Source organism: Mytilus galloprovincialis, chromosome 1 (assembly GCF_965363235.1).
Source record: "Mytilus galloprovincialis chromosome 1, xbMytGall1.hap1.1, whole genome shotgun sequence".
Classification (NCBI taxonomy): domain Eukaryota; kingdom Metazoa; phylum Mollusca; class Bivalvia; order Mytilida; family Mytilidae; genus Mytilus; species Mytilus galloprovincialis.
Window position 1 is genome coordinate 113,351,067 of NC_134838.1, and position 14,305 is coordinate 113,365,371.

At 31.7% G+C, this 14,305-nt stretch overlaps 1 protein-coding gene across 1 annotated transcript; it reads right to left on the minus strand.

Moving 5' to 3' along the window:
- Window positions 1-2,226: 2,226 nt before the first annotated feature.
- On the minus strand, window positions 2,227-6,103 carry LOC143052161 (ATP synthase F(1) complex subunit delta, mitochondrial-like). The gene is made up of 4 exons (XM_076225117.1): window positions 5,932-6,103; window positions 4,277-4,430; window positions 2,997-3,085; window positions 2,227-2,414 (listed from the first exon to the last, which is right to left on the minus strand). The coding sequence occupies exons 1-4, from the start codon at window positions 6,055-6,057 to the stop codon at window positions 2,292-2,294; spliced, it is 492 nt and encodes a 163-aa protein (XP_076081232.1). The 5' UTR covers window positions 6,058-6,103; the 3' UTR covers window positions 2,227-2,291.
- Window positions 6,104-14,305: the final 8,202 nt, after the last annotated feature.

The following is a 14,305-nucleotide window of genomic DNA, read 5'->3' on the forward strand; positions in this document are numbered from 1 at the left end:
TAATATACAGTGTATATGCATTTGTTTATTGGTCTGTAACCTATGGGTGACTTGACCTTGGGAACATAAACTGGAAAATGTTTTTCACACACATATTGCATATGCTGAGTCATTTTTGTCCCTTTGATGCTTGTGTATAATTCAGTCGACAGGATTCAGATATTTACCAAGTTTTAAAGGATCTCCGTCAAAAATGCCTAAGATAAACTCCCTTTTGGATATTTCAGTTGACATGCTATTGTGACTGTCTAAGAGTAACTCCCATTTGGATATTTCAGTTGACATGCTATTGTGACTGTCTAAGATTTACTCCCTTTTGGATATTTCAGTTGACATCCTATTGTGACTGTCTAAGATTTACTCCCTTCTGGATATTTCGGTTGACATCCTATTGTGACTGTCTAAGATTTACTCCCTTTTTGATATTTCAGTTGACATCCTTTTGTGACTGTCTAAGTTTAACTCCCTTTTGGATATTTCAGTTGACATGCTATTGTGACTGTCTAAGTTTAACTCCATTTTGGATATTTCAGTTGACATGCTATTGTGACTGTCTAAGATTAACTCCCTTTTGGATATTTTAGTTGACATGCTATTGTGACTGTCTAAGATTAACTCCATTTTGGATATTTCAGTTGACATCCTATTGTGACTGTCTAAGATTAACTCCCTTTTGGATATTTCAGTTGACATGCTATTGTGACTGTCTAAGATTTACTCCCTTTTGGATATTTCAGTTGACATGCTATTGTGACTGTCTAAGATTTACTCCCTTTTGGATATTTCAGTTGACATCCTATTGTGACTGTCTAAGATTAACTCCCTTTTGGATATTTCAGTTGACATGCTATTGTGACTGTCTAAGATTAATAGTATGACACATGGTAAGTTTCTTAACATTGAAAACAAACATTTATCGATTCAAATTATTGCAAACTTTAAGCAAGTTAACACTATGAGTTTGACACTTTTCTGTGTGTTGGGGTGAAGAATAATACATGTGTGCTTAAGACTCAAAATACCCACACCACAATGTTATTTTGTTGAACCTGCGACTTTTGTCGCAGAAAACTCGACAGGCATAGTGATCCAACAGCAGCGTAAGTGAACTTCTTAAAAGCTTTATATTTTAGAAGACCTCGATGCTTCACTTTGTATATAGATGCCTTATTTTAAGAAGTTTTTGTCTATCACATGTCCATTGTCCTTGACCTCATTTCCATTATTCTTTGAGTAAAAGGATTAACAAATTTAGTATGTGCAAACATTGCAAGGTCTTCATGCCCATCATACAATTTTCGCTTGACATCAACCTCACATCATTGAACAAAGTTAGTTTTGGTGGTCAAGTCCATTTCTCAGATACTATAAGCAATAGGTCCAGTATATTTGGTGTATGGAAGGATTGTAAGGTGTACATGTCCAGCTAGCAGGTGTCATTGACCTCGAATAATTTTAGTGGCTAAGTGGTTATAGTTAATTTTTTGTGTTTTAGTCTGTTTTTCTTATACTGTATGCAATATCCGTAGGTCTACTATATATTTGGTGTGTAAATTGATTGTTAGGTGTTTATGTCCAACTGGCAGGTGTTATCCAACCTAAACCAATTTTAATGGTTTAGTGGTTATAGTTAATTTTTTGTGTTTTAGTCTGCTTTTCTTATACGGTATGCAATAGGTCTACTACATTTGGTGTGTGCATTGTTTGTAAGGTGAACATGTTCAAGTGGCAGGTGTCATCCGACCCTGACCTCATTGTTATGGTTATATGGTCAGTGTTAGGTTTTTGTGTCTTGCTATGTTTTTCTTAAACTATAAGCAATATGTCAACTATATTTGTTGCATGGAAGGATTGTAAGCTGTACACACTGGCTGTACATGTCTGCCTGGCATGGTTCATTTGACCATGACCTCATTTTGATGGTTCATTAGTCAATGTTGAGTTTTCTTAGTTAAGTCTATTTCTTAGAAACCCTAAGCAATAGGTTTACTATTTAGTGTATTGAATGAGTAAGGTGTACATGTATTTCTCATTTGGTTTATATGACCATGACCTCATCTTCTTTAATCATGTTCACTTTTATATGCGACAGTTGTAATAAAGCTTTATATTTAGGACCATCAACATAATATCAATGGTTAGTAAAGAAGGCCAGACATTTCAGCGTGTGCACTCTTGTTTTATAAAAATCTTTCAAAAATAAGGTTTTGAGGAACAAGACAGAAATATTGGTCATATTAATTTAATAATCTATAAACAGCACTCCAGTATAAACAATGAATTTAAATGTCTTATTCCATGGCTTTCTGTACAGCTGCATAACAGTCTATAGCTACTTGTGCTTCAGCTTTACCCATCTCTGTTGATGCTGCTGCTAAATCTGCCTGAGCTTTATTTAATCCATCTCTTACAGCCTACAAAATATACAAGGTTTAATTTCAAAATTTCAAAACATTTAAAAGTGCTTTAAATCTATTTCAGAAACGAGTATTCAAGAAGTTGTATAAATGTTTAAAAAAATTACTGGTCTATGAACATTTTACATCAACTCTGGGAAATATTTTTGTATTCCATTGTATGATGAACTGTCAACCTCATTTAACAATCTATCTTTTAAATAGCAAAAATGTCCACTTCATCTGAACATTAATATTAAATTTCACAGTTGTGAACAAAAAGAGAAGTTTAGTGTATCAATAGACAAACTAAAATTCTATGTTGTTTGTCTGTGGTGGAGCATTGTCTAGTTGGCAATCATACCACATCAATTATATTTATATTAAAAGATATATATGTCCCAACTTACAATCTCAAACATAGAATAAAGGTTAAAATCTACATCCCTAGTGTTGAGAAATCAAATTAGGTCCTTTTCTGGATAAATGAACAATGTTTTTTTTTTTTTTGTTTATTTTTTCATTTAAAAAGATGAAAATGAATCAAGAAAAGATTTTTATAACACGGTACATAAACACGATCCTATAATGATTACTCACATCTCTATCAAATCTATCAATAGGATGAGCTTCTTCAGCTAGGACCTGTACCGATGAGTCTTTGTTTACAGTCACTGAACCACTACTCACTGTAAATATAACCAAAAAAAAACATGTTTTTACAGCTAATCATTGTAAATGTAACATAAAAAAAAACATTTTATATACAAATGTAACAAGACTTTTGATAGATTTTGCTTAAATCTATCAAAACTCATCATGTACCAGGTAATTTTTATAAAAATAAAATAAGAGACTTGGATCAATGTGCATTTCAACTATTTTGTCTAACTGAATTTATAGTTCTCTCCTTTATCAGTCAGGGGACTTACTGAAATAAGTGATTTTTAAATCACTTATTTGAGTAGCAAATTCGAAGTTTTGTCACAAATTGTGATTTTGTAGTTTTACCAAAATTTGAAACACATAGGTTTTAAAAATATCTTTTCATTAGTTAAATTGAAAAAAATGAATTTTTTGCTTCTTTTAAGTATCAAGGTTTATGCCTTTGATGCTATCATTTAGCTGCAAATTATATTTTAGTTGAAAAAATGCTATAATAATGGCTTTACATAATGAACTGATACTTTCTTAAAAGAGTTTTCCCAGCAGTGGGAGTATTTTTCCTGTGAAGTTCAAGGTTTCATCTTTCAGGTTATGTAATAAAATTCTACTGTTCGCGATAAAAATTCCACTGTTCGGGGGTTGTTAAAATTAGTGGGGGTTATTAAAAGAATGATACTTAAACATGTGATTTTTGGGAAGGGAATTGAGGTCTGATACTTAAACAAGTGATTTTAATGTCATTATTCTACATGTAGATTCAGTACAAGGTCATCACCTGAAATGACCTGGTCATCCTAGACAACACAGATGTTGGTTCTGATAAGTTTAGAAACATAATTAGTCCCTGGATCATTAGTATTCTATATTTAAAGCTACAGTAAAATTAAATCACTTCTTCTAGTGATTATTTTGTACTACTTAAATAGGTGATTATTAAAGAAAGACAACTCTTACTTTCAACCTTTATGGAAATAATGTTACTTGAATCAGTGATTTAGAAAATCACTCATTTAAGTAAGTTCCCTGACTGTTTATATTTGGAAGGAATGTTAACACACAGAGTATTTGATGACAAGGTTCAAAGGTAAGAATTCACTTACAGATATTCCAACTTTGATATTGATCGAGTACAAATGTCCTTGGAAGCTATATCATGTATATGAAATTTATATGAAAGTTGTATGTGACTATTGCCAGTAAAAAAATCAACTAACCAAAGAATTTCTTTTTCTCTCCATTTTCCTCTGTGACAATAACAACTCCTGGTTGAAGTACTGCTATTGTTGGTACATGGTTTGCAAGAATTCCAAAACTCTGATTAGTAGCTGGTACATCTACTTGTTGAATATTGGCATTGGCATAGAACACCTGAAACACATAAACGTAATCAATACTTTGGATTTGTTGGGTTTTTTAAATTTTATTTGAATCCAATTTTATATATGACATACACTGATACTTTAACTGGACAAGGTGGTGAGATGTATTTAATATGTAGTAAATTTTACCATTCCACTTCATTTTAAGTAAATATAGACTGATATAATTTAATATGGTTTTAGTATGCAGATTGTGATTTATATAAAAAGAAGTGTTTGGGATATGGATATTTCATTGTATAGCAGCATTGAGATTGCACAAAAAATGTAACTTTCTTGAGTTTTTTTATTCCCTCAGAAGGTGCCAAAATAAAGTATCAGTGGAAATTTTTTTTTTTAAAAGATGTTGCCCTATATGAAATAATATTAATACTATGAATTCATTTATTTTCCTGGGTACCAATTTTCATGGATTGCAGAAAACTATTATTTTTCTGGATATTTGATTTCGTGGTTTTTCAAAACTCTGCTTTTAATAATACTACAGCAAATTTGCAATTCGTTGAACATTTAAATTTGTGGTTTCCCTGTACCAATTAAATCCACGAAAATTGGTAACCGACGAATAATAATGAATCCACACGTACAGTAGTGAAGGTTTTTTTTATTGACATGTACAATATATGGATATCTTCACACCCTATGAATGGGGATTTAAACTGTGTTAAAATGAGGACCCTGTCAACTGGTCAAATGAAGTTGAATGTTTGTTAATTTTGATACCTTACAATTAAATGTATTTAAGAATTGAATGCTTCTTTTTGTAACTTCGCTGTGGTGTAAAAGCGTTGACCCAAGTAGATTTTGGATGAAGCGCTTCATTTTAAAAATGTGTGCACGGTCAATGCTTTTACAACCCTATGAAGTTACAAAAAGAAGCATTCATTACTTATAATTAATTTTTTTAGCTAGGATCAGGAAAACTCTTTTTTATAAGTTTTTATTTAATTTACATGTGCACTTTAATGTTGGAGCTCGTGTCATCATAAATGATATATTTTATTGTCTAATGAAGTTGATTAAGGAATAACGCGAGATTGCAGTTAGCCAATCAAAATAACGTATTATAATGAAACATACATCATAATCATTTGTAATTATAAGCAAATGAAACAAGTCTCAAAAACACAGTAAACATGGTAAATATTTAAATTTCTGGACTAGTAGATGAATTTTTTTTTGGCGCAGACTGTTTTCAAAATGAATATAATTTACTCAGAAAGTCAGAATACCAAAACTTGGCAAAACTTCAAAGGGATAAATTATGACTGTGTAACTCTTGTCATAGACGCTGGATGGTCGACTTGCCTGTGTATTTTGAATAGTCTAGCGTTTACAAAAAAAATATTTTCTCACTTGCAATTTCCTCACATGTATTTATAGGTGGCAACAGTATGTAAAATTGATTAAACCATATTTACTGACATTTATGATTTACTTTAGCCGGTTCAAGGTTAAAAATTTAGTGTTCGATTTCATTGAATACTTACATCAGACGGGCATGCAAAAGTGAATGCCATTTCAGCATATCCTCTGTGTTGTTGTGGGACAGCAGCAACTCTGCTACACTGCCTTAGTAAGTTGGTACTTCTTAAAACTTGCCGAAACAGTGCCATGGTTGTAGAAAGTATGGGCGGAAGCTGACCAAGGGGGAGACAACGACGTTTGGTTGATCAAAATACCGTAAAAATAGCTTATTTTTCATAGGAGAGAACGGGCGTAAATTTTATTTATAATACCCAGATTGGTTACGGGATTTTTGTTAGATATTCATGATGCAACAAAAGACTTAAAAAAATTAGCTTAGTTTACAAAATTTAAACTAGTTTGACTTCCACATTTTCAGAATGACACCTGTTATTCTATCACAAGGTTGTCACAGTGAAATTATGGCGTACACATGAGACTACTATAACGCAGTTATAGTAGTCTCAGCGAACATGTATCAAAGAAAACTAAAAAAAATATATATTTCAAATATTGTAAAGAACAAGGTAAGTTTTTGTGAGTAGAGGAACACTACTAGACTGTAGTCGAACATGTGAGATTCGCACTCACTATCTTGTATTGACAGGCTTGTGTTACAATAGAAAGACTACTTAGACCACTCGACTACACGGAAACTATCTTGATATGTTAAAAACACAGATTAGATATTTTATTATTTAATACTTACAATATTACAATTAAATTACATTTGTTCATGTAGTAATGTGATGATCATCATCATATTTTAATTATATAGTAAAACTTATTTATCTTATCACTATATCAAGTATAGTTTAGTTTATAATTTAGTTCAGGAACATATATATAATTCCTAGTTTAGTTTAATAACAGAACACTTGAGATTACTTAAGACTATTGTTTCTTTCGTCGTATTTTACAGTGGTTTTGTCGGCCTCTCTTCAGTTTCTGCCTCCGCAGGTTTTTTTTAACAAATAGGTTAGAATGCCAGAAAACATTTAATAATGATTGTGTTAATGGATACACATATCATGAGATAGCTGAATTCACATAACAATGGTAACTTGTGTGACGAGGTAATGTTATCATTTCATTTAGTAAAAACAGAAAAGCAGGGACTTTGTGTAACAATGTTCGAATTGAACAAAGTGCTATAATGAACCAGATGGATGTGCTTTTAAGAAGCTATATATTCTCAGATCCGGACATCCTGGCATTTAAATAAACTGAAGAGGTCGTAATCATATACGAGTAAGTATGCCGATAATAAAGACAGCCGGTTTGGTAACTTAAGAAAGTAAAAAACATTTAACGAATAATCATGTTTCTTAATTATTTTCCTTTCATTTTTCAAAAGAAATGTATGTAAATATTTATCTCTGGGTTTTCACAAACTATAGATGGCCGTTACATTTACACACTGTCGGACAGAAAACCAAACTTATATCCGATAAACAGGACTCAGTTTCTTTGACAATGAGCGAACAGACATAGTTGGTTGAAAAGGGATAGATTTCGGGTTTTATCGGACTATAGAATACTATTATTTTTGTTTAAAAAGAGTGCCCCGGTATGCGGATAAGCAGATAGGGCATCCGTCGTGTTACTCTTTCACAATATATGTAAATAATATCAAGTGAAAAGGTCTCCTATAATCAGGTGTTTTCGATTGTTTAGTATCCAAAACTCAGCTATTACAACACATGGGGTGATCTCAGATGCCGTAAAAGGGTTAGCATACCCTATTCCACATGTGATTACAGTCGTTTTGCTCATCGGGAAGTTAAGACTCCACAAGTCTTATAGATGTCCCCTTCGCGGAAAAACGAAAACAATTACTACAATCGGAACATATCATGGCCGTCGTCATCTGCAAAACAGATATCCCAAATCAAAGGGATGGCCTAAACTTCAACACTTGGAATCCGTTGTTACATTTGTAATCCTCTATCACGGCTCATTTTAGAAAATGCAAGCTCTGGAATATCGTATTTACTAAATATGCATGTGGTGCTAGAATGTTGCTACATAGAAAGGACCGGAAAGTCTACAATTAGGTGCTGAAATCATCTGCTTTGTCGTAAAATTTTGTTCTCAACCAACACTCATTTTCAATTTCTATATGCAAGTCAAGTTATGAGACAGACCAAACTATTTTTGTTGCATTCTTTATTTCAAGTTTGATGGGATAGCATCTACATGTGTTCGCGATCAACCAACTTTGAATTATTTAGTGAGAGGACATTAGTTGTAGATGATTCTAGATTATGTTCGTCCTGTATAAAGTCCGTCTCATGTGAATAAAAGACTGACAAATCGACAAGAAAAGGAGCACAGTTATAATTCCCATGGGAATGCCGAATGTTTATAGAATAAACCGTCCTCCAAACACATGTAAAAATATGTTGTCAATCAAAAAATCATGAATCTTGGTTTTGACAGTACTTTTTGTTAGTATCAGAGCGTTACTGTTTTACAAGGTATGCCTTTTTACTAAGTACGATTGGTCAAGGACTTTCTATACTAGTATAGAAAGTCCCTGGATTGGTTTCATTCTGAAACAAGATCTTTGTATTTGCAGTTCGTCGTTCTTTTTTAATTAAATAAACTATTTCCATTTCTTTTAATTTGTCTTAATATGAAGAATACATATGTAAAGTGTAGAGAATTCAAATGTGTTTTTTTTTTTAAGCGGATCCCCTTTTAGGCAGTCAATGCCCGCCCCTTCCTTTATGAAAATTTCTGTATAAGGAATACAGTCATATTTGTCATGAACTAGGACAGGTGCTGAGCAACATTTGGTAGCAAGAGTGCATGTTCATGGACCGATTCAGTTTTTTAAATTCGAATTTTTATCATGGACATTTGGAAGACTGCATACATTTTCCGTTTCAAGTTCAACACAAAGTGACATCGTCTTGCCATTTCAAACTGCAATTTGTCATTTTTATCAAATATGTTCAGTTTCAAATTTGCATTTTTTGAAACAGAAAAACTTACAAAATAAAGATTCCTCTAAAAACAGAAGTTCCTCGTGTGTATACTATTTTTCGAACTAAGGATTGCTTTGAAGATGATGGGTTTTATGGTGGCATAAAGTAAATTTAACGATAAATCATAGTACTATATTTGTCTTTATTTTATTATTCAAAGATAAGGAATTAGTCATTGTCGACCATATCAAAATGACAAAAGAGGTTGCCCCAAAAACGAAAAATTCTCCATCTTTATGAAAACAGAATAAGAACGAACATAGTAAGGTTATGAAAACGAAATGTTCCATAAGACACACTGGAAGGTTCACTGTTTTGTTTATACCTTCTTGTAACTAAATAGTTGTCATTAATGATTGTGCTATGGACAACAAGAGGAGTTGTCAAAGGAGCTTTGGGTTTAATTTTCAATTCATGTATTATCCAGAAGGAACAATGTTTTAATGAAAAAAAATATAAAAGACTGATTTTTGTTTCTTCTCCATTAAAAAAAGGTCTTGTTTTTCACTGCCATACAAAATACACACCTAAACACTTAGTTGAAAATGAATGTCTTTTGAATTAAAACACACATTATGTCATAAGATAAGTTTGCTCGGGTTTATATGGTAGTGCAATCTTCTTTCAAGCAATTCACTGATAATTACATTGTTTTAAAGTTATGGATTGTTACAGTTAATTATTATGGCTCAGATTCTTACAAGTAAAACAGATCCACAGGAATTTTTTTATTTTTCAGATTTCATCTTCATCTTCTCTTTTTAAAATATGTCTCCTTTTTAATTTTCATTGTATTTGAACGATCTTCAGCAGTTTATTGAAGAAAAAAATGTATGTGGTTTAAATTGTATTACTGATGAAATAGAGAATGAGTTTGATATCTACTTAAAACTTTTTGTGTTATTGTACGCAGATGATACAGTGTTATTTTCGGATAATGCATCCGATCTACAGTTGCAATTAGATATAATCTTTGAATATTGCAGTACCTGGAAATTAAAATGTTAACACAAGTAAAACTAAGATTATAATTTTTTCTGGTGGTAGATTACCCAAAAATATTAACTTTATGTATGATGGAAATGCATTGGAGATAGTCAACGAATTGACATACCTTGGGTTTAATTTTTCAAGAACAGGTAGCTTTATGATTGCTAAGAAAATTTTAGTTAGAAAAGCAAATAAAGCAATGTATGAAGTATTGAAAAAGAGGAGGTTGCACAACTTGTCAGTAAAATCACAATATGATCTATTTGATAAAATTGTGAAGCCAATCCTCCTGTATGGGTGTGAGATTTGGGTTTTCAGTAATACTGATATTATAGAAAAAGTGCATTTAAAATTTTGTAAACTATTATTAAACCTTAAGAAGTCGACACCTAATTTTATGATTTATGGTGAACTTGATATTTATCCCATGTCTTTATATATACATCTGCGTATGGTTAATTTTTGGTCAAAAATAGTAAATGGGGATGATAACAGGATTGCTAAAATATTATACAAATACATGTTCTTGAAAAATTCTGACAACCAATTTAGGTCAGATTGGTTGAAATACGTTAAAGATACATTAGATAAATGTGGATATAGCAATATATGGTTGTCACAAGGAAATTTTAATTCTAAGTGGTTGGGTATTAGTTCAAAACAAAAGTTATTTGATCAGTTTCAACAGAAATGGAGAACTGATATTGACTGTTCATCAAAAGGTTTGGCCTACAAATTGTATAAACAAAATTTTAAATTTGAGGAATATCTCAATATTTTAAGTGATAAAGATAGAATAACATATTGTAGATTTCAAACGGGTAACCATAAGTTACCCATCGAAACTGGTAGATGGAATAAAATTGACCGAGACCTTAGACATTGTAACTTATGTCATTGTAACGAGATTGGTGATGAATTTCATTACACTTTGCAGTGTAGTTCTTTGGCAAATTTTCGAGCACAATATCTGGATACTTTTTTCTTGCACAGATGTAACATACTAAAATTTGAAAAACTATTTCAGTTAAAAGTAAAAAATAAGTTGAAAAAGCTGTGCAAATTTATCAGGGTTATAACTTTTCAAGTGAGTCTTCCTGGTTAATCACCACTCTTCGCTACTATACTGTTTATTTTATTTTATTTCATATTTTCATCTCATCTTGTCATGTGTGTTAAATTTGTGTTATGTTATATAACTTTTGATGAACTTCTTTGTACCATTGTAACTTTATGGTGTTTGAGAAATAAAGAATCTTGAATCTTTGAAAAATATACATCATATTAATCCATCATAATTTTTTAACACAATTTAATTGCAGAAAAATTTTAAGTGGTGAAAAGAAGAGAATAAGGTAAGTCATTAAATCTACCATTTTTCTTTATCAGGTATCGAGCTTTCACCATTTAGGTCAAAAATTATTTGATGATCTTTGATGAGTTGTGTAATAAAGTTTCTGCTAAATTAGGGAACTCAAAAGTTAGATATTTGATCAATTTAGATAGGCACTGTAGAGGATGAGATTCCAATTAAAACTACACCTTCCGAGTTTAAGTGTTGCATGATCATGATAGTTGTCAACAAGAATGTGTCCCCAGTACACGGATGGCCCATCCGCACTATCATATTCTATGTTCAGTGGACCGTGAAAATGGGGTAAAATCTCTAATGTGTCATTAAAATTAGAAAGATCATATCATAAAGAACATACATGTGTACTAAGTTTCAAGTTGATTGGACTTCAACTTCGTCAAAAACTACCTTGACCAAAAACTTTAACCTGAAGCAAGACAGACGGACGAACAGACGGACAAACGAACGGACCCACAGACCAGAAAACATAACGCCCATAAATGAGGCATAAAAATACTGGTATCACTACACTATTAGTACTAGTGTTATACACTTATCAAATATCCAAAGACAAAAATAATGGTATTCATACTTGACTTTGTTGCTCCAAAGATATAATCCAAATATGTTTGAGTTCATTTTTGCAAACTAACACAGGAATGAGAAGCATATGAGAAGCATTTGGAACATATATTTATTGGCCAACCAGAATACATCCGGTTTGCTGAGACAGATGTCTTCAGACAGAACAGGAACAATAGTTAGATTTTTTTACAAATAAATTAATAGACAGTGGCGTAGCTGGATCATTTTTACGTGTACGTCCGAACCTTGGCGAGGGATATGAGGGGTTCCAACCGCTCAATGTTAAAGCCCCTGATGGTAGTGGGTTCGAAAGGGAAAGCTATGGAGAATGAGATACCATAATGATTCCTGTCAGTAAAAAATCATTGATAGCAACATACTTTTGAATCTAAATGGTTTATTTGTTTTGGTTAAATTTTGTAATATGTTAACTTATTCATCGTGTTAAACTGGAACCTAGCCTAATGGTCATTGGTTTTAGAGAAAACGTCCAAACCAATATTACTTTTAAATAAGTTTAAAGGGTGCCGTGAGTGAGCATACAATCGACAAAAGCACCTTTTAATGAACACGGGAAAAAAATTTCTAAGAGGTGCAATATAAAAAAATTCTGGAACATCTAGGAGATCTTCCCACAAAAAGTGAATCAATGTATCATTCCTTTAAAGGGATTTAAAAAAAAAATCTTTTGATATTTTTTTCTTGATCTGGAATTTTCACGACAATCTATGAAGGTTTATAAATTGAGCATGTAAAACAATTAATTACGTAAAGAAAAGTCCGACTATATTTCTATCAGAAAAGAACAGAAAAATGAACGAAAACAAATGCTTTCAAAATTTTATCTTTAGACATTAGTCATAGAAAAAGCTTCTTCGGCATTTTCATAATATTCGATGAAGGTTTCGACAAATAGTTAAATGTAATTGAGAAATAACAAAATGTAGGTCCAAACTGCAACTACTTATTAATTGCAGAAAGTAATACATTTTGTCCTTAAAATGCGGGAAAATTAAAGATATAATTGCATTATTATATTGCTCTGAATACTCTTTTGATCATTTTGACAGTTTCTGTCCAACTTTCGTAAAATTTCACGGAGAGTCATTCAAAAGGCTTTATCCACATTTGGAACCTAAATATTGACGCCGCTTTGTCTCGCTTTTGGAACATAAATCACAGGCTCGACAAAAATACAAACAGCATATCGTATCTGAGCAGACAGTGAATTGCTTTAAATATAAGAAAAGTACGTAGAATTCATAGTAGATTCAGACTTTTACAAAAGATTCGAACAAAGATATTAAATGATCTATTTGAGTAAATTTAGTCCCTTTTTATTCAAAATTACAATCCATTGAAAAAAGAACCCGAGGCTGATGTGCTTGTGACCAGGTTTTCTTATACTATGTCGATTATTTGTTTTATTTTCAAAATTCAAGTGTACGCCCGGGCGTTTTGACGTAAACGTAGCTACGCGCATGATAGAAGTAACAAAGATCTACTGTATTATGTATATAGCTTGAAGCTACCTAATTTTCTTCTCAAATTGTTTTTTTTTTTTTTGAGATATGTTCATGGAATTATACAGTACTTCAAACCACACACTTCCACCTTTAATGCAGTATATATGATGTGGATTGCAGTTGTCAAAACTCTCCTCTAAATTTATAGATGCTCATTCTACAGGACTATAAATGGCATTGTTTCACAAGTAGACCTACAAGTGACCATTTTCTATTGTTGCAATCTATCAACATCAGCACTTTATAAGGGTTTTTCAATAAACAAAATATTGACCTTTTCCTGTGCATATATATTCGAAAGGCTTTTTTTCTATCATAATACAAATATTCTAAAATTTAAACATATCTAAAAGTTTCATCAACTGGTTAAGTATTTTAAATACAGTAATTGAATTATCAAATCTACTCCTTCTCATAAAGCGCAACACATCATGTTTACTTAAAATAAGGTCTGACAACATCAGTATAAAAGATTAAAATCACAGGCTATGGGACTTCTTTTTCAAGAATTTAAATATCAAGCACCAAATATGTCATGGTTATGTTGGGGCGTTTGATCGTGTCCTGAGTCAGTAATCTGATGTTCAGTGGTTGTCCTTTGTTGATGTGGTTCATAAGTGTTTTTTTGTTTCACATTTTTTATATAGATTAAACCGTTGGTTTTCCCATTTGAATGGTTTTACACTAGTTACTTGGTCCGTGTATATATGCGTCCATTCGTTTTTCGTTTTGAAATATCAAAAACAAAAAAACAAAAAACGAAAGTGTTTTCATTTTTCGTTTTTGATTTCATAAAAACCAAAATGAAAAACGAAAGTGTTTTCATTTATCGTTTTTGATTTCTTAAAAATCAAAACGAAAAACGAAAGTGTTTTCATTTTTCGTTTTTTATTTCTTAAAAACTAAAATGAAAAACAAAAGTGTTTTCGTTTTTCGTTTTTGATTTCAC